The sequence below is a fragment of the Myripristis murdjan genome, chromosome 21 (genome assembly GCF_902150065.1).
Source record: "Myripristis murdjan chromosome 21, fMyrMur1.1, whole genome shotgun sequence".
Classification (NCBI taxonomy): Eukaryota; Metazoa; Chordata; class Actinopteri; order Holocentriformes; family Holocentridae; genus Myripristis; species Myripristis murdjan.
The window spans coordinates 14,143,996-14,169,226 of NC_044000.1; the positions used below are offsets into that span (position 1 = coordinate 14,143,996).

General features: G+C 42.6%; 1 protein-coding gene across 3 annotated transcripts in view; it reads left to right on the plus strand.

Annotated features, from left to right (window-relative positions):
- LOC115380318 (protein FAM126B) overlaps positions 1-19,594 on the plus strand; it is a 49,172-nt gene extending 29,578 nt beyond the window's left edge. For 2 of the 3 annotated variants that reach the window (XM_030081437.1, XM_030081438.1), the window contains exons 6-13: positions 1,108-1,188; positions 4,184-4,299; positions 5,760-5,855; positions 7,833-7,949; positions 10,064-10,151; positions 10,657-10,813; positions 11,688-11,858; positions 14,883-19,594. In XM_030081437.1, the coding sequence (XP_029937297.1) occupies positions 1,108-1,188; positions 4,184-4,299; positions 5,760-5,855; positions 7,833-7,949; positions 10,064-10,151; positions 10,657-10,813; positions 11,688-11,858; positions 14,883-15,538 (1,482 nt within the window). In that variant the 3' untranslated portion in view covers positions 15,539-19,594. The remainder of the gene's footprint in view (positions 1-1,107; positions 1,189-4,183; positions 4,300-5,759; positions 5,856-7,832; positions 7,950-10,063; positions 10,152-10,656; positions 10,814-11,687; positions 11,859-14,882) is intronic. The other variant, XM_030081440.1, reaches the window with a different exon arrangement.
- The last annotated feature ends 5,637 nt before the right edge of the window (positions 19,595-25,231 follow it).

The following is a 25,231-nucleotide window of genomic DNA, read 5'->3' on the forward strand; positions in this document are numbered from 1 at the left end:
AATAGCCTTCCTCTCTGCAGTCCCATCAGATATTCAGAGACATACAGCTAGCGAGTGAAGGGTAGGACAAGGCCTGGGCCAACAGTGCACCGAACATCAGGGAGAATGGGAGATAACGGGATAAAGCCTCTTCACTAACACATTCTGGGCCCAGATTACAGATGCTTATATGGCTGGATTGATTGTTGGACACCATCTTCTTTATATTCATCTCATGCAGTGGCCTGAGAAAGCTGGAGACATTTTTTTTTAATACACTCTAATAAAATTCATCATTTGACCGCTTTTATCAGTGCACCCAAAAAGTTAACACATTTCAAGCACTTTTCTGTGTGTTTTCATGACACATTTGTCTAAAATAAGAACATTTTTGAAATTGCTGTTATTGAGACTGAACTCAAAATGGGCCAAGGAGCAAAGCTGGGTCTTACAGCTGAAATTACCCCCAACCTCTGCATCTACACAAAAATATGCCGGAAAAATTGAGGGGTGTTATACACACAGAGAATACAGTTATTTATATGTCCTCCAATCAGGGGGCAGTGTCTAAAATGCATAGCTGAAGAGGAAACAGTTGCTCTGGTGCCCTTTATTCAGCCCTCCACAATGGACTTTAGTTTTAAAATGTCCTACAAAAGACCTGTAAATGCATGAATGGTTTACAAAGCAACAAGTGATGGTGCATAGTGAAAAAGGCACAGCTTTACATCCTAGCCCTGATTCTTCGGCTCAAACATGATGTCAACTGGGATTGTGACTGTGCCGAGCTGATAATATGTACCGGCTACCAGCAGCATTGTGTCACACATGACACAACCACTTGAGCGAGCTTGGATTATACAGTCGTAGTCAACTGCACTGTATGCCGCTAAGTGGTCTCCCCAGTCCACAGAGAAAGGCGGCCTAACTGGGTTAAGTTACGATGGCAGCGTTCTGCATGCAGTGCCAGTTTGGCAGTGAGCAAAGCAGAATCACATTCCCGACCATCAATATGGATGAGCATTGTGCACCAGACTGTTCCCTCAAATAACACAGTGTCCCCCTCTGTCTTCCTCCTTCTCACTCTCTTTCTGCTGTCCTCCCTCCCTCCTCCGTTTGACTTTGTAGGAGATCGTGGACAAAGATGGCAACAGCAAGCTCCTCTCCTTCACAATCCCCTCTCTGTCCAAACCATCAGTGTATCATGAGGTAGGTCCCCTATCTAGTATCTCTATCCTTGTTAGTGGATCAACAGTTTTCCACATCTTTTCTCTCATCATTTTGTTTCTTTCTATCCTTGGGCCATAAATATCACATCACATTGTCACATTTACCTTGATAATGATGAATGAAACAATACGTTGTTGAACTTTTATTCTTAGCATGGCTCACGATTTCCACATTAACTGCTAGCGTCATGGCTATCATAGGAACTAAAAATTAATGTGCCCCTGACAGCTCTTTTAAATTTTGCATCAGCTGCCTTTTTTTTTTCTTCGTCATGCGCTCATTATCTGCATTGAGGTGGGTACATTTGAAATCATGCTCGTGTCCCCTGACATAGTAGCTGCTGTGTTGCAAGAGCATTTACTGTACACGTTTTTTTCTGCATCATGCTGCTGAAGCCAACATGAAGCTGCCACTGAACGTACTAGTATGAACAAATTAGGTTGGCGAGAAAGGCAGAGACTTGTTAAAGTGACATTTGGAAGGTGGCAGCTGCTGAGGGCTCACCACTAAGGGAGGTCTTTTCTCAGTAGCCTCACATCTGGGGCTTGTTTGTACCAAAACAATTCTCTTTTACCCTCATACACGTTTTCCTGAAAGAGATGTTCACACATTTTCTGAGCAATTTTATACAATGAAGAATTGTCTGTATGTTTGCCCAGACATCAAACACTAAATGATTTATAGTTTCAACTTCAGATACTCAATTTCAGTTACCGTATGACACAACCTAATGGCATTTTTACAATAAAGTCTATCTTGCATCTCATAGAAAAAAACTTTTTGATAGTATATAATCAACACATGTGTGATTTCCCTTGAATGCGTATTTAATTGAAGAGCCATACCAGTCATGTTCATCCCTGCATACTTCTGAATAAACTCAGCACATAAAAGTTAAAAATTGAAAAGTTAAAAAAAAGCCTTGTGTGCAGCCCTAGTTCTGCTTTAGCCCTTCTCTCTTATTCTTTGTTCGTCTCCATCTTTCTCTCTGAGATTCTGGGTTTGTGCCTCTCCTCTGTGTTTGTGTTTTTTTTGTGTGTGTGTGTGTGTGTGTGTGTGTGTGTGTGTGTGTGTGTGTTGATCCTAGAAAACCTCAGCCCCCACACCCCCTGTCTTCACCCCCTCCTGACACATTTGCTAAATAAGGGCATCCATTGACGATTGTATTGAGCTGGAGTTCATTAGCAAGGTGTTTTACGGGACACACTGATCTAGGACCGTTTACCTCGGGCCGAAAACAAGGGACTGTGTTCTGCTGGCCTGTGAGGTTTATTTTGGGTTTTTTTTGTTTTGTTTTTTTTTTGCTAGCCAGAATAAGCATATATATACAGCATGAATGAGTTTGTAGGTACCAGTGTATGTCTTGGAGGGAGTGTACATGTATGTGTATGTGCATGTTTTCTTGTGTTTGTGTTTGTGTGTGTGGGTGGGTGTGGGTGTGGGTGTGGGTGTGTATGCATGCATTTTTGCCTGGCCCAGCAGAACCATTTGATGTTGATGATAATAGTGTTGTGTGTGCCGTGCTGAGGGCGATTTATTGCTGTAATTATAAGCTTGAGAGCCTCTTCCCTCCATCCTGAGAAAGTGAGGGAAGCATGGGTTTGGACATGTCTCTGTGTGTGTGTGTGTGTGTCTGTGTGTGTCTGTGTGTGTATGTGGGTGTGGGTGTGTCTGTGTCTGCATTAATCAGAGCAAGGTTCCTAGGCTATGGCATGGCACTGTGGGTCACGTGGCTTTATAGTCCAGCATCCAGCATTAGCATACACTCCACTCCCTTATTCTGAATTAATCCCCCACCCCTCCCGGAACACTTCTCTGTTCAGAGTCATCCAAGATACTGACGATGGAAAACCAATTCAATTTAAGGGAGCCCTCTGCTCACCGTCAGAATGACTAAGTGTCCTCGCATCACCACAGCGTATCCCTGCTTGCCCATCAGTCTGGATTTCACTCAATACAAAGGCCTTGCTTTTTCTGTTGCTCTCTTTGCCCCTCTCTCTCTTTCTTGCTTTCTCTTTTTTACACTTGAAAGAAAAATATTCCAGATTAAGTAGATCATTGCCATGTCAAATAAGGTTGCTAGGAATTTGTCTCATTTATACTAACCTTATCCCCCACATAATCCCTTTTAGTAATGACTGCAATTTAAAAAAAAATCAAACAGGCATGGCAGGTTAATAGAGATACAGAATAACAAGAGGTTTTAAAGTAAAATCAATTAAATAAAAGTGCTAATGAACTTGATGGGTCCAGATACATCAAGTTCAAAAATGCGACTATATGGAAATACATGGAAGACAGAGGGAAAATTGCAGCTGATAAAGTTTTTGCCGCTGTGGGTAAAATCAAATTGTGTGTGTTTGTGCCATCCAAATTTGACTTGACAAATGAAAGGGGTCAATAGAAGGAGGCAACTTGCCAGTAACAAGCTATTCAGTAGATGGAGAGAGTCTGGCATAGGTCCTCGACACCCTTTTGCACTGTTAATAATGTGAATCTATTGTAATGAAATGCAACTACCAATCACAGAGATTACCCACATGAACAACGAAAGCATCCAACCTCCAGTTTGTTACTTATTAATAACAGAAAAGGTGTTTTCATGTTCCACTTGCAGGGTGCATCAGCTTTTTAGCAGTGCCTCTTTGAGTATCATAAAGTTATCACCTCTTGCTTTTTTCCAGTTTGTTGGCAGATATGCAAAAGTCAGCGTGGTAGGCAAGTTTAACCCACTGGTGTGATTTTATGTTTTTCCTCACAGTTTGTATTCCACCTCCAGTGTCTGTACTGCAGGGTTATGATTAGTAATCTCCCCTCATCTGCTCTGTCAGCCTGACTGGTTCCAGTTCAGAGTGACAACAGGGACCAGAACCTAAACAGCCATTTCATCTGGACTCTAATGTACAGGAGATGAATAGATTTTTAAATATTCAGATTAATAAATGGTAAAAAATGTGTTTGTGTGTGTGTGTAGCCTTCCAGCCTGGGGTCCATGGCACTGACAGAGGGGGCTCTCTGTCAGCATGACCTGATCAGAGTGGTGTACAGCGGCCTCCACCCTCAGAGAGAGACCTTCACTGCACAGAACAGGTAATCACACTGACTCACCCAGGGACTTCCTAACAGAGGTGTGTGTGGAGCATTTTGAGACATTTGCTCCAGTTATAAAGACCTTCAGACTTTCACGCACACAGAGTAAACCTCACAAAAGACACTAAATTGCAGTCGTTTTGAGACATTCTGCTCCCTCTGACTTCCTCTGTTGGTTTCAAAGCAAAGAGAAATGGCAGCACTGTGGGCCGCCTGGGTTCAGTACAACCACGTGGCATCACTAGAGTAAAGCTAGCTTTCACCCAATCCCTATGCCCTTTTCTTTCTTCCTTTCTGCTGTTTTTTCCTTGTGTTTTTAAAGACAAAACAAGTGTCGTTATTTCCTTTACATCTTTCCCATCAGTGTTAGATGGAATGGGCCTTTTAATATGATCAGAGAGCAACCCTCACTCTCATTCGGTCTCGCCTGCCCAGAGTCAGCAGGCCTGAAAGCTTTTTTGGCTCTCACATTATCTCTGCTCCTGTGGATGAATGATAATCTTAGCATAATAATGAGGCTTGCTGGAATCTTGCCCCTGGGCAGAAAATGTTTTGTCACCGAAATGAGCAGAGTCGCACTCAGTTGGTATGATCGCAGATGCACATGTACACACATGTATACGCAGAAGACGGATCAGACCCTGGGCCCCTCTCCAGAGTGCTGAGGCCCTCGGCTATGATGGACACAGAGGATCATAAATATACTCGATGGATTTCAGCAGGCCAGGCCCTCGTAGCTTATCGGGAAATCCATTTGTGTGGCTGGACCTGAGATAGAGTTTATAAGACGAAAGCCTAACGTCCCTGAGAGGCACTCGCTCAGTCTGATTGGTGATATACAGCCGGGCCATTTACCTCCTCTGTGCACAGAGTCAATTATGGCCTTTACTCTGCAGGTCCTGCTCCTGGCGGTCATCCATCACCACACACACACACACACACACACCACAGAGAGAGAGAGAGTAGCCCAACACACAGCAAAACACACACTTACAAAGTATCTCATCAAATTGCACTATTTTGAGACAATTGTCCCAACTGCCCAATTTTCAGACCCTCAATCTTTAGTCTGTCACATCCACACAGACGAGAGTTCACAAAAAGCCTTGTGCTCATTGTGGGCTTTTGGCTCAATTCTATAGCAATGAGATGGTGAGTGGTGACAGTTTAAAGGTGATTATTGCAACATGTCAGATGGAGGCAGAGAGTATGCACATAGCTCACAATGAGCTAAGCTGCCCAGGCGAGCAGTTTGCTTGAGCTTGCTTGTTAATAAATCGCTTGAGCAATTCTGGGTCATCGACTACTTCCGTGAATACCCGAACTGTCACAAATAATGCGATGATTTGATATGTTGACAAAATTGGACAAGCTGAGATCGAATTAAAATTGAACAAGATTAATTTCAGGATGTGTTCTATAGAGTTAATAGTAGCCGCTGTTTGTCATTGTTTTTCCAGGTTCGAGGTGCTGTGTTTCCTTATGCTGTGCTACAACTCTGCTGTGGTCTACATGCCTCTGTCCTCCTATCAGTCAGTCTGCAGAATGAGCTCACGGTGAGGAAATGCACATTCTTCCCTCTGTCAGTGGAGTTCTGTGTTTGCCCCATTCTGTCTGTGTGCTTTCTATCAGGATATCTCAAAATGTTGGGGGTGGATTTGCATAAAACTCTGTGGAAAGCCTGGTCATGGGCCAGGAAAGAGTTGATTAACCTTTCATACCAACTGGCCAAAGGGAGTGTGGTGGTGGGTGTGACTTACTGTAAAAGGATGCATAACTGCAACACCATGAAACATTGTAGAAATCTTTGTCACTGGGCGAAGAGGATTCATTTTTTTGCAGATTGGCAAAACGGGGTGTGGCAGTGGGCATGGTTTCTCATTAAAAAGACTTTTAATTGACAAACGGATTCCTACAACACCGTTAAACTTTGTGGAAAGGTTCGCCATGAAGTGCTGCGCTTCCTTGTGCATGCACCATCTGACACTGCTGGTCTACAACAAGGGGTGGGACTCGAAGAGTAAGTCACAATACGATAATATCATGTTACGTTGTCCACGATTCATGATGGTAACAGGTTAATGGAAATGCTCCCTAAATCAACCACACACATAACTGTTTAACTGTTTGATGTTTATTAATCAGAATCAGAATCAGAGTCAGAATACTTTATTGATCCCCAGGGGGAAATTACTTTTTGTTACAATAACAACTCCCACTCAAAGTGTAAAGTAAAAAGAGCAATTAGTCAAGAAAAATAAAGAAAGGAATATAAATATAAATATATATAGAATAAAAAGAAAGAAAAAAATATATGTACAAGTGCAAACATGGACAGGAGTTATTGCACTATAGGTTATTGCACCTAAGTATGGTGCAATTAAACAAAAAACATTGCCTTCAATTAAAAACTTGAAATGTGGGCACCCTGGTGGTTCACCTAATAGAGCACATACCACCCCATCAAGGCTTTACCACAACAGCCTGGGTTCAAATCCAGCCCGGACCCTTTGCTGCATGTCATCCCCTCTCTCTCCATTGCCTTTCCCGTCTCTTTACTGTAATTTAGCAAATAAAGCTGACATGCCAGAAACAAACCTTTAGATGTAAAAATTCACAAAAGTTTAATTTGGTCAGCTGTTTGACATGGAAATGAAATATTTTGAGTAATGCATAGCGTCTTTCCAGTTATATATCATGTTTTTTAAAATAACTTTTCCCTCTAACCAATTAGTGTCCACCTTCTCCTTTACCATCAGTACTTGCTATCCTGAGTCTCTGTTTGAATCATCCCCTCTTGCCTGTAGCCATTCACTGACCTCAGTACTAAATATCTTCTCAGCAGGAGGGTCTAATGAGTACAGTGCTTTCTAACTCTCTAGTTAGTTGAATCGTGCCCTGTGATTGGCTAAATGAAATTCCTACTACTGAATCACCATCTAAGAGTTTCTCTCTTGGAAATACCAAGACACCCTGGGGGTTAGAGAAAGGATCAATGTGGAATTCGTAATATGAGGCTCAGTAGTGGAGCTGCAGCGCGGTGAATGCACCACCCCAGTGTTCAGACGACTCAGGATATGAAGACTTCCCTGCTGTGAGCAAGCAGACAGACAGCGCCTGAAGCGAACTTTGTCTAGACAGGCGGCACGCTGTGACTGTGAAGGCTGCAGAGCACGAGAACAATGCTCGCTCTTTGATCGTAGCCTCATGGTCTGAACACCCCATCATTCGACCTCACCTGACCTCTGTGGCTATATACTATGTTAGATTTGTGCTCTCGTTTGCTCATTGTTTGATGTGTTTCCCTTTCCTTTGTTATTTGGGAAGTGACTGATGTTGTTCTTCCTCTTTATATTCATCTACCCACAGTTACTAGAAACCTTTGAAGAAAAACTGTAAAACCTCTGCAACCCTGTTTCTTTTCTTCCTCCTAAACTGCCCTTTGTTGTTGCCCAGTGCAGTATGACCTTATTCACCTTATTTACAGGAGTGTGTGTGTGTGTGTGTGTGTGTTGGTGTCCCTCCCTCCCTAGGCTCTGTGTATGTGGCTTCCCGCGGCAGCAGCAGAAGCTTTGGAGGGAACCATGTAACCGTGTGCTGCTGGACCCCGAGTTCATGGTCCAGATGCTGACTGCCGTCTATCACGCCATGTACGTATTTACAGCTGTGCACCCTCACTTCAACTCTGCCCGTCCCACCGGTGGGTTCAACATTACAAATGCATGCTGTGTGGCCGTGCTTTGTTCTAACTCACAGAACATCTAAATATTTTCTGCTTTATGTAACGCTGCAGCCATAAAACAGCGGTCTCTTGAGTCTGAATATTTCACTCATTATAAATGTGATGTAGCCTCAGTGAAGCACTGCAGCCAGCAGATCCAGAATACATGCGTGCCATTGTCATACAATATGGAAAAATGTTTATTCAGGCTTTGAAGCTTCATAAGGGGAAATTTAAGGGAGTTAAAGTGCTTACTACGATCAATACAAAATGGCCTCAGCTGAGGACTGTGACATTGAGTAAGAGATAATAGGAAGATAATTGATAATAGAGGGGAAGATGATCACATGTTAATTCCTCATCTGCCCAGATTAAATCATGCACAGAGTCATTTCATGAGCTAGATAACAATGTCACTCACATTTGACCTTTTGCCACTGCAGGACATGACTAATGGGGACAATATCTATTCTGGTTTGGCGTGATTTACCGCAGAGAACCTCCCAACCCTCTTACCATATCAAAGCACCGAGGACAGGAACTCTCCACTGTACTGACTGATTAGATCGGCAGTGCATTGTGGGAGCAGGTGATTTCATCCGCTACGAGGACGGTCGTTGCAAAGCAGATTACAGTCGATGATAGCTCCTCCTCAGTGATGGATTTCCTGATTGGGTAGTCACTAGAATCACCGCTGTTGAGCTGGTGTACCAAAGGGAGTGAGAGTGAGGGAGTACGCGCTGTGTCACATTGCCCCCATGAGGGTGCAGGCCGGCTATCGGCAGATTGGAGCAGCTGAAAGTGAAAGAGAGCGAGAGAAAGTGTGTGTGTGTGGTGTGTGTGTGTGTGTGTGTGTGTGTGTGTGTGTGTGTGTGTGTGTGTGTGTGTGTGTGTGGGAGAATAATAGCCTTTTTAGTAATCCCTACCATAGGTCACCTCGGTGCCATTCAGTATCAGGCCAGGCTCTCATATTCACCCAGGGCACACGTGAAGGGCAGATAAACATGAATCCAGAGCTCCACACATGCAGAGGGACCTTGGCGCTCGCTGAGGACACTCTGGGATTTAGGTTAATATGTCCGCTAATGCTACAGCGGTGTAATGCTACATGAAGAGAGGGAGGGAGGGAGAGAAGAGCACGGGTAGAAGAACAAACAGAGCTGACACCCGCTTTTTTCTTTTTTCCTTTTTTTTTTTTTTTTTTAAACCAGGGCTGAAACGTTGTCTCGTCCGCTTTCCAGCCGTCAGAACATCAGATCTCTCTGTTTTTACCTCGCCTTATTCATCTCGAGGCTAAATGGGACGCCCAGGCGCTTGTCCCTGGCTGTATTATTGTTGCATGTGCGGTGGGGAAATCAAAGAGGGTTCAGCGGTGCAATCTTTTTTTGGAGCTGTTCCCTTTCATCTGCCGTCACTGTGCAGGGGATGTGACATCATCTCCCGCTGGAAAGCTGAGGAACAAGCACCACTGGCATTCACACCCTCATGTTAAACACATCGTTCAGCAGTGATTATTTCTCTCTTGGCAGCACAAAAATGAATAAACCGACTGACCTGCTTGTTTCCCGGGATATTGAGATAACTGTTATTAATCGCAAAATTATCTTACTGCACCTTTTGCCTCTGATACCAACATCTTGACAATTTCCAACTAAAGCTGCCGCTCTAAATGAAATGTTTTATTATTGCAAATATGCCAATTTTGGAAACTAAAATTGCAATATGTGATTTTTACACAATTAATTATGCAGCTCACATGTCCATTTGTATAATATATTGATGGAGTTTATTCTGCAAAAAAATCCTGTGCTAGATGAATTTCCTGTGATAATTGCTACTACCAGGACCTGCACTCAACAGCTGCTTCTTTCTCTCCTCATCGCCGCACGTGTTATTAAATAACTTTTAATGATACTCCAGGGGAGGTGACATGAAGGCACCTTGTCAGACACTCCCGGTTCCTCAAACAAGCTGTGACCGTGACATTATTATATAGCTCTGTGTATGTGTACGTGTGTGCATGTGTTTTGTTGTATTGCACAGATACAATGGAGAGTGGGAGATGGGGCGGGAAGCATTGGAGGATATCCTGTACAGAGCCCAGCTGGAACTTTACTCCCAGCCTCTCCTGGTAAGACAAACAGCATTTTGTGTGTGTGTGTGTGTGTGTGTGTGTGTGACTTGAACCACAAATAGTGGTAACCTTTTCTCTCCCTGGAGCCCAGTCAAGTCAAAACATTGTCATAAAAGTGCTGTCGTTCTCACAAATCCACAGACCATTTTGCAACCTAATCCGTAGTTTAAAGAATCTCTGCTATAGATTGTGAGCTTATAGGTTGTTTTAAAAGTAGCATGCTCACATTTTGCACCTTTTTGTCTGACTTTAACTGAATTGCAATCAAAATATAGCAGTTAAATGATGTGGCGATTTATGTTTGTGCATGTGTGTATTCACTCATGAATACGTTGATGTGATGGAAGTGTCTTTTGTTGGATGTTTTTTTTATGCAAGTATAATTTAACATAATTGAACGGTGCAGTAATGTGTCAGTGTATTCAGGTCCGTGTGCAGATACAGATAAACAGAGGTCACTGAATTGTACGGTGACGTGTTTTGCTGTTTCTCTGTCGATCAGCTGGGGAACGCCATGAAGAACTCTCTGCCAGAAAGCGCTCCCGACGAGCCGCAGGGCCGCAAGGTGCTCCAGGTGGAGGTGACACCCACCGTCAGCCGCATCTCCATCTCAGCCATCACCACCGCCTCCATACGACGCCACCGCTGGAAGAGAGAGGGTAAGACAGCGAGTCCAAGTGCCACAGAGGAGCATACGGGAAGAAGCGTGAACCAGGCCTCAGTGTTTTTTGCCAAAGCCTTCCTCTATTGGTTGCATACCAAAAAGTAGGTTGAACCAGAAAGCTAAGGAATTCAAGGGATTCTGTAGTCGTGCTAAGTTATGACTTATGATATAAGCTTTGATTATCCATGGAGATTTTACCTTTTTTTTTTTCAATATTTGAAAGGACACAAACGTGAACTATTTGAAGAAACAGTCCTCTCCGGTGTCCATCCTCGGCTGTGAGAGGGAAAGCTGTTGTAAAGTAATCCACTCAATCTTAAACGCTGTCCAGATGGTGTTTCATGTTAAATATGCAGTTGGTCATATAATCTCTCTGTCGCAATATTTGTGCCACTCACTGCGCTATTGCTCTTTCTTTGCTCGTCTTGTCTTTTGAGTGTTTGCTGTGCTGATTATCGCTACTTAAGTTAAGTCGTTGTATGAAAACTACGCCTATTTTGCGAAAGAGTCAGGACAAATGATGCCTCTAGATTCTACTGAGGCTGCTCCATTTTACCCAGCAGATTGATGATGAAAGGAAAGGACCAGTTCTTCTAAATTGTTTTTTTTGCCAGTAGTTCATTTTTTTCCTGGATTTGGTTAGTTAGGTTAATCAACAATTGGCAACTTTGCAGTTCGGCGTACATGAGATTCCAAGAAAATGTTTTGAGGAATCATTTCGTAAAATGAAATGCGGATCTAGCAGCGGCTTCAACCTGGGGAAAAAAAAAAAAAAAAACTCTGGGTTGCTGTTTCCATGAGGCCGGAATCATTCGAAGCTTGCTGGCACTAAAGGAGCACATTTCCCCATCTGTGTCGTTGACTCCCAGATTGTTTTGACTACTCAACCGATGCAGAGTTGAGCCTCACCGTCAATGCTCCTAGCCACGCCCACCAACACCACACTCCCTGGGACCCAGCGGCCAAAGAGGACAGAGGAGGGCGGGCTCACAGCCACCACAGCAGCAGCAGCAGCATCGTTCCCCCCATCACACTTGAGGGTAGGGGACAGGGGAGGACGTGCCACACGCTCAAAAGAGGGAGGGTCTCAGGAGGAGGTGCCCCCTTCGATCTGTACCCCCCCACCCCCACCCCTCCTCCTCCTCCTCCGCCTCCCTAACGCGGGAGGCTAACTGAACGTTAATGCCGTTCCCATTCTGGCTGCCTCTTCACTTCCCCAGAGTATACTAACTCATCCAGTCTATCCGACCCTTTACTCAGCAACCCCCCTGCTACCAGATCACTGCTATTGTCCCCTCCTCAAAAGAGTGGAAGAGTCTCCTATTCTGGGTTTGAAGGAAGTGTGGCTAAGTGGCCGTTTTGCATGGGCCTTCATCATGTCATATCCTCTATTTCCTCTTTGCCATGCTTAGTGTAACACACACTAGATCGCTCCCCTTGTCACTCACTGAGCATGCTTATTGTCCAGCCTGCAGCTCGGCCTTTGACTCGACTCTCTTGGCAACTGGTGCATTGAGGTGACAGCTGACTAGTAGCTGTGGCGGTCGCTTCTTCATGTCTGATAGCTGGTTTTATGGATTTATTTTTTTCTGTACTTTTAAAGGTACTCAATGTAGTTTGTGACCACTGGTGGCACTATGGTACCCAGTTGGAAACCTGGATCCCTGTTTTGTTTACATACACATCCTAACATAAGGCTTTGTAAATGGTTGATGTAGGAAATGCATTCAACATGTTTATTGGACCTCCAAGACACACCCGGTGTGTTTTGGTGAGAAATGTTGAATGTAAACAAAGCCAAGCGAATTTACAAGGAAAACTACTTTAGGTGCCTTTAACAGGAAAATCTGTCCATGTTACAAAAGCAGCTCAGTCGACCAAGATTTCTTCTTGTTTCTCTGCTGCCCCTGGTGGTGTCTGAAGGCAACACAAGTTTTGGGTCACTCAGGCCAGCAGCACCCATCTGCTGGCACCATTCTACAGGGAGAGGCCATCCATTTTGTTTTTCAGTCCGGCAGCTCGCCTGTATGCTAATTTTGTGTCGTGCGATGTTACTTTTCCTCTGTGAGCTCAGTGAGTGAGAAAGAGCCCTTTTCCTCATGCCTCAAAGCATGCGCATGCTAAGGCAAGCTTAGAAACATTTTTAACGGAAACCTGTACCACTAAAATGACAAATGACAGGGCCAAGTGAACAGACTGCTACAAAATGAACAAATCCAATATTTTGTACAGCTAAAAGCTAATTTACTGCCAATAGCAATCATATGGTCCATTTTGCTGAATGTCTGTCCACCTCAGTGTGTGGTCGCTACATATTTGAACACACTGTGAAATCAGAGTCAGATGCTTTGATGTGATTGAAGATCAGCTCATCTCTGATTCATAGTCAGTTTGTCTGCTTGCCATCTAACCCTCTTCCCATTCTCTTCCACTGAATCATTGTTGAGCTCTGCATAAAAACAGCAACAACGGAAAAAAAAACATGAAATATCTCTGGTTTCTGTTGCATTAGAACGGTATTCTGCCAGCCAATTAAAAGAGAACTGTGGTGACTCTGATAAATGCCCATGGTTATCTGTGATGACTGGGCCCTCCGTTTTAGAAATACATAGCTAAGTGACCATAAATCCTACAGTTTGTGGTTGCATTGTAGAATCATAGGGACGTAATTACAGCCCTGTTAAACCTGTTTTGTAAAGCCTGGAAATACTCAGCGTTCAGTTCTTTATTTGGGACTGGCTTGGCTTGTGACGGCGAGCAGACAGGCCCATCTGGCCTTGTGGTCTGTCAGTTCTAATTGGAGTGCTATTGATCTCTTGAGGCGTACGGACTCGCCTCGACGCTCTCCCCAGATTGGCAGGCTCCTCTCGGCCAGCCAAGCAAGCGGCTGCTGGGCCGGCGCTGCAGGAGAAAGGAGGAATGAGGCAGGAGAGCATGCGTCGTCTCGTCTTGTCATGTGCATGTCAATCCAGGCCTTTACTTCTTCTTTGTTCTCTTTTCTCCATTTCTCTGGTGCTCTAACTGCTTGTGGTGCTCCGGTGTACAGTTTTGCTTGTCCCAATGCTGCATGATGGAGAGAGATGGTTGATCCTCTGTCTCATCTCTTTAACAGGCTTTTTTTTTTCCCCCATGCATATGTTAATAATGGTCTTTTTTCTAACTTTTTTATCATTTTTCCCCCTCTCAGCTTTCACACAATGGACTCATAGATGGATTATAAACAGTTTTTATTTCACTCTTGTGCCTGTATGAATTATACCAAATAGTCACCAAATATTATTTGTTAATCATTGATATATTAAATATGCTAAGCACAATTTACCTCTGTTATCAATCATGATAAACACCGGCCTTTGGTTATTATTGATTTGATGCTTTTTTCCATAAAAAAATGAAGCAATCTGATTTACATCACATAGTTAACAGTTCAAGGTCATTGTCTGCTGCGCTGAATGTTCTCGTGTTAGTAGTACATAATGGAAAAAAAGAGAGCCACCCGAGGAGAGGAGTTAGCATTAGAGCATTAGTACACTGACCAGCTCAGCGGCACCTAATTTATTCTGCATTATTTATGAACAGTCTGTGGAAATTATTACTCATTTTAATCAGGGTTTGTCATAGGCCTGCTGACACTACAATTAACAAGAAAGAGGAGCTAAAGCTTTGCCCTTTCCCAGGATTAGTGCAAAAGTTTGTGTCAAGTCTTGAGTGTTTGCAATAAACTGTTTGCTTTAATTGGCTTATCATACTTTGGAGGGTTGTCTGCAACCGCCCACCCAATTATAGCTGATCTTTTAATGTATTGAAATTTGAAGTGAACAGAATTAATGATCCTTTGAACTTAAAGTGAACCAGAATTAATATGCTGCACAGTGCTTGCACAAATAAAGTTTACTTCTAGTCTCATAGAGATTGTGCCTTACATTAGATAAGACCTGTCATTGTCTGAACTTGACGTCAAACTGAAATTTGATTTCTCTCTGTGTCTCTTTCTATCATGCTGTTTTTTTATTTTGTTTTTTTTTCCCCTTTGTGTGTGTGTGTGCGTGTGCATTCATGTCCAGACACTGATGGCATGAGTGGCGGAGAGGATTCATTCAACGTGAACGACCCAGACGAGGGCTTCTCCTCTGGGGCATCCAACAGCAGCCAGCCCAGCGGCACCAAGGCAGGCGGCAGTGGCGGACTGAGGAGCAGCAGCCTGAAGAGCAGCAGCAGTAGCATCAAGAAAGCCGTGACGGCCCGGCTGTCACGGGACAGGGAGAAGGAGAAGGAGAAGGAGCGAGAGAGGGAGACGGAGAAGCAGCGAGATCTTTTGGTAGATCCCCAGTCGGCCCTGAGGAGGCACCACCAGAGGCAGCAGTCCCCCCCAGCCAGCATTGCCTTGGACGCCATCGAGCTGAGTCCCATCAAAAAGCACCTGAGCTTCCCCGCCGGGCCCACACTCGTACGGACTGGCAGCACCTCATCCAGCAAGTCCTTTGACTGCATGAGCCTCAACCTCAACGGGGGCGAGGACAGCAAAGGGGAAGTGGAGGGCGGCTCTGAGAGGGGAGGGGGGCTCATGGCCGGCGGCTCCCACCGCCATTCCACCATCAGCCTGCAGGAGGAGCACCTAGTCAGGCCGGAGGAGGCCCAGGACCTCCTGTCCCCTGGAGCCCCCCTCACCAGGCAGTCCCGCTCCCCCAGCTTCAACATGCAGATCATATCACAGGTGTAATGTTGGATGAGGTAGACACTCTCTCTCATGCACACACACACACACACACACACACCACCCTTTTTCTCGTAACACACATCCTCTTGCTGTTTTCTGTGGCTCATAGCCCTACTGTACCTTGACAAATCCTGTCTACCTTATCTGTGTTGGGTATTTTGTGTGTGTGTGTGTGTGTGTGTGTGTGTACACATAGGAGAGGACTTTATCATCATCCTCAGATCTCAGAAGGTTGTTTCTCCACCCATTCAAGCTCCATTAAAGTCAGTGTCTTCATTGGCAGTCCCTGAGAATGCAACACGTGCGGGGAAAAGAGTGAGTGAGTAGAGCAGGACTGCCCGCTGCTGGAACGACGCTGCAGCTCATTACTGAGCATTCGACCTCTAATACGCCACACAGAAACTCTGGAGCAAAAGGAGGAATTGACAAGGAAAACACCCATAAGGATACTCTACTAGCTATAAGGGGATCCATGACATTTCAGAGATTTTAAGTTTCCGACTGAATCAGTCTGTTTCTGAATCAGCAATAACACTTACTGTTGCTCATGCGGAGAAAGAGTAGGGATTATTGTTCTTTCATTCCTTCCCTTTCATTCCTGGGCTCACGTGCAATCTTTCCTGCTGACTATCTTCCTTTTAATTATTTGTTCTTAATTTGGCATAAATGGTTTTATGAATACAATTTTTTTTCTTGAAATGTTTGTTAAAATCACAATCCAAAGAGAGTAGCACTTTTTTTTCTCGACTATGTGAGAGTTATTTTGGAGACAGCAACCAGACCGGAAGTGATTCCCCTACATTTTAGTTTCGTTTTTATTCTGTAATGTTTCTTTTTCTCATTTGATCTGTAATTTCTCAAACTTTCGACACTGTTGTAAAATCCAACTGGAATGTGGTAAAGGTTTGTCTTGTGAGCTCTAAGCCGACCTTTCAAACAGACAAGTCCTTTAAAAAAAAAAAAAAAAATCGTTACTGTGCAGCTAACAGAGGACTGGATGACATCTGAACTTTTTCAAGGTCCTCTAGTGACTTGATGTTAAACCTGAAGCTCCCAGTGAGGATCCCGGCAGGAGAGCTGTGTAAAAACATTCGTGGACTTCTGGAAAGAATTTCTAAAGTGCATGACGACGGCTGTATTTTAAGTTGGATGGTGATTAGCGTTCAGTCCATTTTAATTGGTCCTTCCATCTGAAAGCACTTGTTGCTGTGTGTCTGTCAGTCTGTAGAAGCTGTGGTTTTTGACGTGGACGTGTGTGACTTTCCTCATTGTTTTGTGAGCAAGTGATGTACTGCCCTCTGGAGGCTCCTAGCAGTCGGTCACCTTGATGCTCGCTCCGTGTCACGTGCTGTGATTGGATGCTCATGAAACATTTTGTTCTACCTCATTGTGTCTTCACCTGCCACTCAGACACCTGTCTCCCAATCCCATTCTGTCAGAGGCGGGACAAAAAGTCCCATCGGATTGTGAAGCCACCGCTCGGAGAACTCTTGACAGTTTGGGGGAATAAGAGTGGGGACCAAAAACGGTTTCACACACTACAACTTAATGACACTGTCAAATCTGTGCGTGTCAATGTGAGAGCTTGTGACTGAATATCTCGGCCTCGCGTTTTGGTTCAGCCGCACCATGCACAAACTTTAGCTGCAAAATAATAACAAATCTGTCTTTGTCGTCAGGTTTTTTTCTCATCAAACAGCAGAATAACCTGATTATTTTTAACACCCTACAATGTCCTACTTATCTTTTTTTATTTCTTTTTTTTTCTTTTTTTTTTTTTTTTTTAAGTGCAATTTTTTTTTATCCGCACATGCATGGAGTTGAGTTGGATCTCTTCTGCTGTTAAATGCCTGTTATCTGTGCACGGCGCTAGATAGCCTTCTGTAGTGCACCCTCCCCAGGCTGAGTGAACTGAACATGGTGTGCTTGTCTGCATGCTTAGTGCCCTGCAAAGCACTGCTGTTTCACCAACCCTCACCTCGACCCCCCTCCCACAATATGAAACAGCCAGTAAGCCAAACCCAGTTTCATCCTCGTCTTTGCCAGATGTGCCAATACACATCCTTTCCTTATGGAAATTTTTTTTTTTTTTTTTTTTTTTTGCTTGTGTGTCTTAAGTTAAAAAAAAAAATGTATGCCTATTTTTTTTCTGTTTACTAGTCTTATTTCAAAGCTAAGGGACAAAAAAGGGATGCTTGGATTATTCATGGATAAATGTGCCCTTAGATGCAGCTTCTCTCTATATGCCATGTACATTTTCTCTTTGTAAGGCAAGATGTAGATGCACAATCATGACTAAGCTTTCCTGTTCATGCGTAAAAAGCAAACAGAGTACATTATGCTTCTATATAGACGTCAGGTGATGTATTACATTTCCATGTCTAGCTCATGTGCTCGTCTAAAAGGAGGATGAATGGTTAAATGTATATAAAAGTCAGTTCAATCTGCAGTGAAAATCCCGCCACACTCATGCTCCATACTGGAAACCATCACAACTGCTGCTCCTAGTCCCGAGTGAGTCCCGTGTGCGCTTTAGCCTTAAACATTTTGGGCCAAAAAGCCATGTTGGTTCTTTGGCCTCCACGATCACGCGCTCCTTCTCAGCGTGAGTGACTGTGTAAGCAAAAGAGAGGAGTGCAGCCATGCTAATAGTTCACACTCTCACCTGTTCTGTCTTGTACCCGTCACCCCCCGTGCTGTTCGGCTCACAAGGAACCGCGTCCCCCATCTGCTGTATTTTGCTGTGAGTTGAGTGGCGCCTTTTGCTGTTCAAACTGGTGACATGTCCGTGTCATTAACATGAGTGATCCTGACCAAGGTTACCAGCGCCACGTTGGTACTGTACGTTGACTCGGTGTAATGGATAGACAAATATCTCTGTGTCTTGTGTTACATTGCATGTGATCAGGGCGGGAAATGAGCACCAGCCGACGGTCAAATGCTGGAAAAGTTTGACTGCTGCTGGCGAGTTTGTCCACCGGCCATTTTGGATTAACAAGTCGTGCTCAGAAGGCCTCTTCTGCTCTAAAAATCAGATTTGGCTCCTAAATTGTGGATAAGCTACTGTGGCCGTTGGATAAAAAAACCAGTTAATTTCCTGTCCTGCATGTGATAAGTGTGGGCTTTGTTTTCATACAGTATAATGCACTTTAATCCAATCTTCATCCACCTCTCTCCTCAAGTTAATTGAAAAAATATATAGATGTGCAAATGTGTATACACTCAATGCAGGGTTTTAGTCTCTTTAAAGTAGTACTTCTAAGCGATGTCACATCCAACACAATGCTTTCTTTTTTGTTGTTGTTCTTTTAAAACAAAGGCTAAGGGTACAGCTATTTATTTTTTTTCTTTACTTTGAAAACCAAATAAAAGTCAAGAGGTCAGGAAGGTCTCAGGAGTTTTAATGTTTGTCAGAAAGCCACATGTGAAACATGGCAGCACCAAAATTTCATTTTTTTGAGGTCAGAATTGATTCTATGCAACACTTGTTTTTTTTTTTTCTTTCCATTTCTTTGAGTATGGGCTTTCATTGAACCTCGTCAGGTGGGAGGGGGCAGATGATTTTAAGACGATGTTTTGCGAGTCCTCAGCAGCGTCCCATTGTAATGCCTCTGTCTCTGCACCCCGTTGTGGTGCTGCAGAGAGAAGGACCTCTCTCACGTGGGTGTACTTCCACATGTGGGTGAAACAAGAGGACCACCCCTGTTCTGTATTTGTCACCCGACTGCCCCCCCACAGTGAGAAAGCCAGACCTGGACTCATGGTGCATGTCGAGCCCTTCTGTCAATCTGCTGCTCTGTGGCTCAAAGACGTCGATGTATGAAATATAAACAGATTATCAATGATGAATCTATAGAGGCTTCGAGGGAAGCTGCTCAAGATGTGATAACACTGTACTATTGATGTTGTATAAATGGAGAGAAAGACTTATTTTAAATCTTGTAAATATCAAATGTACAAAAGAGTGAAAGCAAGACAGTATAAAAAACTGATGACCAGTCTGAGATGTAGAGAGAAATTAATCTGTATATTGTTGAATAAATATTGTGCTGTAAGGGACATGAGTGTCTGGATGCATTTATTTGAACATGAAGTAGCACAGCGTGACACTGCTAGTAGCCATGCATCACAACTACTGGACTTGAAGTTAAAAAAAGAAAGGGGGAAAAAAACAGCCAGAAGCTCAGTGTAAGAGCTGTGACTATCTCTTCCTCTCAGTGAGCCATGTGTTTTATGTGTTTCAGTTTCATTACAAAGCACAACTGTACATAACTAGCCTTTAGTTTTTGATTCTATGAACATTTTGCAATACAAAATGAGACCTCTTACACAGTGTGCAATAGCTGATTATGAAAGGTCAAGTAATGTCCTTCTAAATGGGTTGAAAATGCCATAAAACCTGTTGATGTAGTACACTAGATACAATTATAAACCTAGTATAGAAAAGAGTAAGTAGGCATTATCACATTAGTATATTATTAATTCATCAGTTGAAAATTCTTACATCTCAGGTTCTGAAATAAGATGCTGTCCATATGTAATGATACATTATCCAGTAAATTTTATTGCCCAGTGATTCATCCAGAAACTTTTTCCCCCCTTTTGGTCACATTTTTTTTCATTCAGAGATAGTTTAGATATTACATCATTACATTTTTCTCATTCTAACTCGTTATCACATCTGTCCGTCATCAGGGAGGAAACCGTCCCAGGAGGTTTTCCTTATCTTCCATGAGGGTGTGAGGACAGAGGAAGTTGTGTTGCTGTAAACCACCTTGAGGCAGATTTGTAATTTGAGATACTGAGCCATACAGCTAAAATTGGCTTGACTTAACTAGAGGAACATTTTATATCATTTTGATGATTAAATGATTCAGTTATGAGATTATTAGTAGCAAGAGGTCTCTAGCCAAAATAAGCAAATGTAAACCAGTGGACCAGAATCAGCCACAATCCAACTAATATTTACAGCTGAAAGTTGAAAAGTATAAAATCAGTAAAAAAAAAAAAAAAAAAAAAAAAACTTTTGATAAAGACAATGATAAAAAATGATATATATATATATATATATATATTGTAAAAATACTCATATACAATAGGTTCCTGGTTCTGGTGGTAAGCAAGGACTGTGATAAATGGTCTTGTGCTGACATCTAGTGGTAGTTAATGAGAATAATAGTCAATATTCAGTTAGTAAAGTAATCACACCTGAACTTCTCACTTCCTAAAAATGTATTAAGAAAAGATAAATCACCCTCACAGTAAAACCCGTCAAGCTTCATGAAGTTTATCCACGAGCTTTAGGGCAATCACTGGCTTACTATATTCTCTGCCAAGACACAACACAATATAAATAGCAAAAGTATGCCTGTATTGTCTTGATAAATGCACTGCCCCTGATATAGTGTGAGATAACATGTGCTCACCATGTCTCTGTATGTATATGTGTAAGTTATGCCGATGAATATGTTCACAACATTTACAATGGGGGCAGAAAATGTCAAAAAAAAAAAAAAAAAAAAAAAGCAACCTGCTTGCTTGCTCTCATGCCTGTAAATCAGCCTGTAATGGTTGTTATGATTAATGCTTAAATTGTGGAGAATTTAATTTGCATGGGATTGGTACTTTTTGCAATTAGTGCTGATATTTCCACTTATGGAAGGATGGGGACTTGATTGCTTACCAAACCCACAGCCCCAACAAGGATGAAAATAATAAATCAGATCCTGTAGTATGTCTGCATCTTACACTGCCCTGTCAAACAGAGATATTGACTCTGGTCTAACGAATGTAGGTTTATGGCCAGCAGCTGCTTTACTTGCAAATACCTCATTACCTCCAATGTGATTACAGAGTCTGGTTTTTCTTGTTTCCAGCATCCATGACTGAATGACTGTAACGAAGGAAAATCAGTTATCCTTAAAACCAATTAAACTCCTCCCCTCCTTGTAACATTTTTATCACAAGAATTAAAGCTCATCCTAGAATTTTTCATGACCAGATGCTGCAGTCATACAGTGTAGTGCTGGGTCACCAGAGCAATGTTTTACCAGAGCTGGTTTTGAGCTCAAAAACTAGGCTGAACTTTGTCCCCAACATCCTACTGACAAACGAGTAACAATGCAAATCACTTATTTACATGTCAGCCTGCAGCAGCGTACAGTGTGCCCATAAACACGTCAGTATCACCGTGCGGCAACTTTCCTTTAGTGCTGAGCAGGGACAGAGCAAACCCTCGACAAACTTTTCAAACTGACTCTCATTAAACCGATCAAAGTCAAAGACAAAGCAATGCCCATTTTTGAAGTATTAATTCTTATGGGAACTCAATACTCTAATTTTATTATTACGTTTTTAAGTGATACACTACTTTTTTTTTTTTATTAATCCATTAGTTTCATTTTTCATCTTAACCTATAAGGGCCTGAAATTCATGTATTTGATGTATTTTCAAAATTCAAGCAAGCCAACTTTAACCTGAGAAACCTGTGGTCACTCAGAATTTGATACTTCTAGGCTCTGAAATATTTCTCTAACCCACAAAGTTAAAGAGTTTGATATCTGTCAGACAATTGGGGTAACTATAGAGTCATTCCATGGAAATTCAGCAACAACAATTTACATTTACATTTTGCGAGAGTCAAAATAGGCCTATTTCATGAAGTGATTTTGACACAGAAGGAATCATGACTAGAACATGATCCTGATCTCAAAATGAAGCTAAAAATGAAAAGTTTCATATGCCATAATTTGTTTTAACCAGCCATCTGTCCCACATGGTGATATGACCAGGGGCGCCGTATATGGGGGAAAAGTTAGGACAATTCCAAGGGCCCTTGCCTGACAGGGGCCCCAAAAATAGGTAAAAAATAATATAAAATTATTAAACCATCATCGAGTAAACATATGTATTTTTTTTTTCATGGGGCCCAAAATTCCTGGCGGCCCCCCTGGATATGACCCTTGAAAGTTTTCCCAAAATGCACTTTTTTGATGAATTATCAGAAAACATATGACACCTCCAGGATACCAATGCTTGTTTGTACACTGTGTCATCAACATTAAACTGGTAGTTTTGCTGTTGAAACTTTCATTTTTCCCAAGATATTGACGCTCAAAGTTGGTTACAGAAAAAAATGTGTTGAAGAAAAACAGATTTTGGCTCAGGATTGTGACACCTTGGATGGATGTCAAATTGACTTGATTGCAGAGCTCAAGTTTGTTTTTCAGGACTGGAAATTTCATGTGGCTATCTATTAGGAGTGAGGTGAGTGAGGACCAGTAACTCAGAAAATATGCCTAGAATGAATTTAAGATGTTACATGGCTTCACTGAATATGCAAAAGGTGGGTAGGATTTTTTTTTGTGTGTGATTTGGTTGATTTTATATGGAATGGCCATATAATTCTAATTACAGCCTCTATTTTCTTGAAGGTTATTGAAAATCTAACAGCACTGGTTTATGCAGAGTGGAGGCCAGGAAAAGACATGGAGGCGCATATTGAAAGCTGTTGTAAAATTCAAAACAGCCAAACTGACCTGCAGGCTGGCCTGTGTGTGCAACTGGACCATTCACTGGTGACATTTTCTGTGTTGCCGGTCTGTTTGTCTTTACTGTTGCGATTGTTATGGCTGCATATGAGCCACTGAAAGCCAACCTGAGTCCAAACTGAACTCCATTCAGTAACAAGATCCCTAGATGAATACTCTTGAGGTGTCACCTGGCAACAATTGCCGTAACGCCTGGTGAAGATTTAAGGAAACATAACATAGCACTTCCACACAGGTGCAGGTGTAGTGGTCGTGCTGAGCATCACAAACGAATGTTCCTGCTGTCGTTCATCCACATAAAAGGAGGATCTCAGGGCAGCGAGAAGGGTAATATGCTAACTATGATGAATCATTCCTCCACACTTTATTTTCTTTTTCTAGTGGTGTATGAAGCTTGGGAAAGCTCTCACTCTTTCTAATAGGATCTGAGAATATTTAGGGCTGAAATAAGTACAGGTATGAGTGTAAACTAACACCGCAAACTGGTAAACTGCCTAATGTGTGTCTATTTTCTGAACTCACGCTGCCATTCATTTGGTCTGCTGTGACGCCATTAGGCTACTATAGAACAGATTTTCTTCTCCATTAGACGCATTAGATGCATGAGGAGGGGTTGTTATTTCTCTGAGGGTGGAGCCTTTTCACAATGCAAGATAGCAAGGTCAGTGTAATATCTGTGTCCAGTGAGCATCATGAAGGATTCCTTGCCTCTTCAGGATCTGATGAGTGAATCAGTGGGTCAGTGTGGACTTTAAACTGTATTTTAAATACGGTAAGGCTTTATTTGGCAGTCTTTACCAGGAAATAAGCTGGAGACAAATATTTTACTGGGAAAATCTTCTGGAAGATGGATTGTAAGTCCTGAAAAATTCCCTAGTAAGTATTTCGGAATTTACTTGGACAGTAGATGGTACAACAATATTGTTGGAACAGTAGGTTATTCATTTACATGTATTTACTAGAAAATAAATTGGTTTCCAGATTCCAGTTTTCAGATAATATCTGTGCAAGTATTTTTATTTCTGTAATACTTTTTATTACCTGGTAGTTAATGGACTGTAAAATGAAGTTTTACCTACAGGGGATGCTGTATAGGTCACATGACAGCTAGTTAAAGGCATATCACAGTACCAAGATGCAATACTTTGTTTGTTGATGAGGAAATCATCAGTGCTGACGTTCATACCGCGCCTCCTGTTTGTTTCTTCTGTCTTCCTCCACACATGGAAAAAGGTCAATGAGCATAAAATAACTTCAAGTCCCTGCTCCAAGCTGGGGATTTCTAGATATCAGGCTTTTTTGCTCTTTCCCTTAGAAATGCTGACCAAATCTGAGAGTCAAATTCACCCAGAAGAAGATGTCCAGCAGCTGCATCTGGGGAAATTAAATCGAATTTCTACCGTTGAAAGGGTGAGTCTTCTCCCACCATGTGCTTTCACTTCTAATGAAGCAGTGATTCTTGTTTTGGTATTATCAAGAGGAGATTTGAAGTGGATGTAAAAGAGATGACAGTGTTTTTGCTATTAATTGCATTACCTTGATTAACAAAGACAAAATGACTTGTTTCTGTGTGTGTGTGTGTGTGTGTGTGTGTGTGTGTTTAATGTTGTGCTATATTGATTTTGGGGAATGATATAACCTGCAATTCATTATGCAATATGTCTTAAAAACAGAGCATCAAGTTTGTGACTTCAAGGTTGTTATCTTATCAGGAAAAAAAAACTTAAATTATAGATTATGCATCCAAAACTACAATTAATTGTTGTGAATTTGTGTTATCAGCCATTTAGAGAATATTCTTTCCAATAATGCATGCTTTGGAATGTTTTGGAAACTCTCCATTTTGCTATTTTGGCATTAAGCTGAAATGAAATGCATCCAGTCTCAATAAAGCCAGTTATCTATTGATTACTCCCAGAGCTGGCGCCTGGCTCCCTCTGTCCTGTGAGCCAGAGGTTTGTTTTCAGCCCTGCCCAGCAGCCTCCTGCTGTAGCGCTCCTCTCGGCTCTGACATCACTGATGCAGTGCTGAGTGCCAGCCTGCTACAGCACCAACTGCAGAGGCGACTTTGCTGTCATGCTGCTTTCAGCCCCGGCTCCGGCCTGAACCACACCTGAGCACAGCAGCCCCCATGTCGCCTCCAGG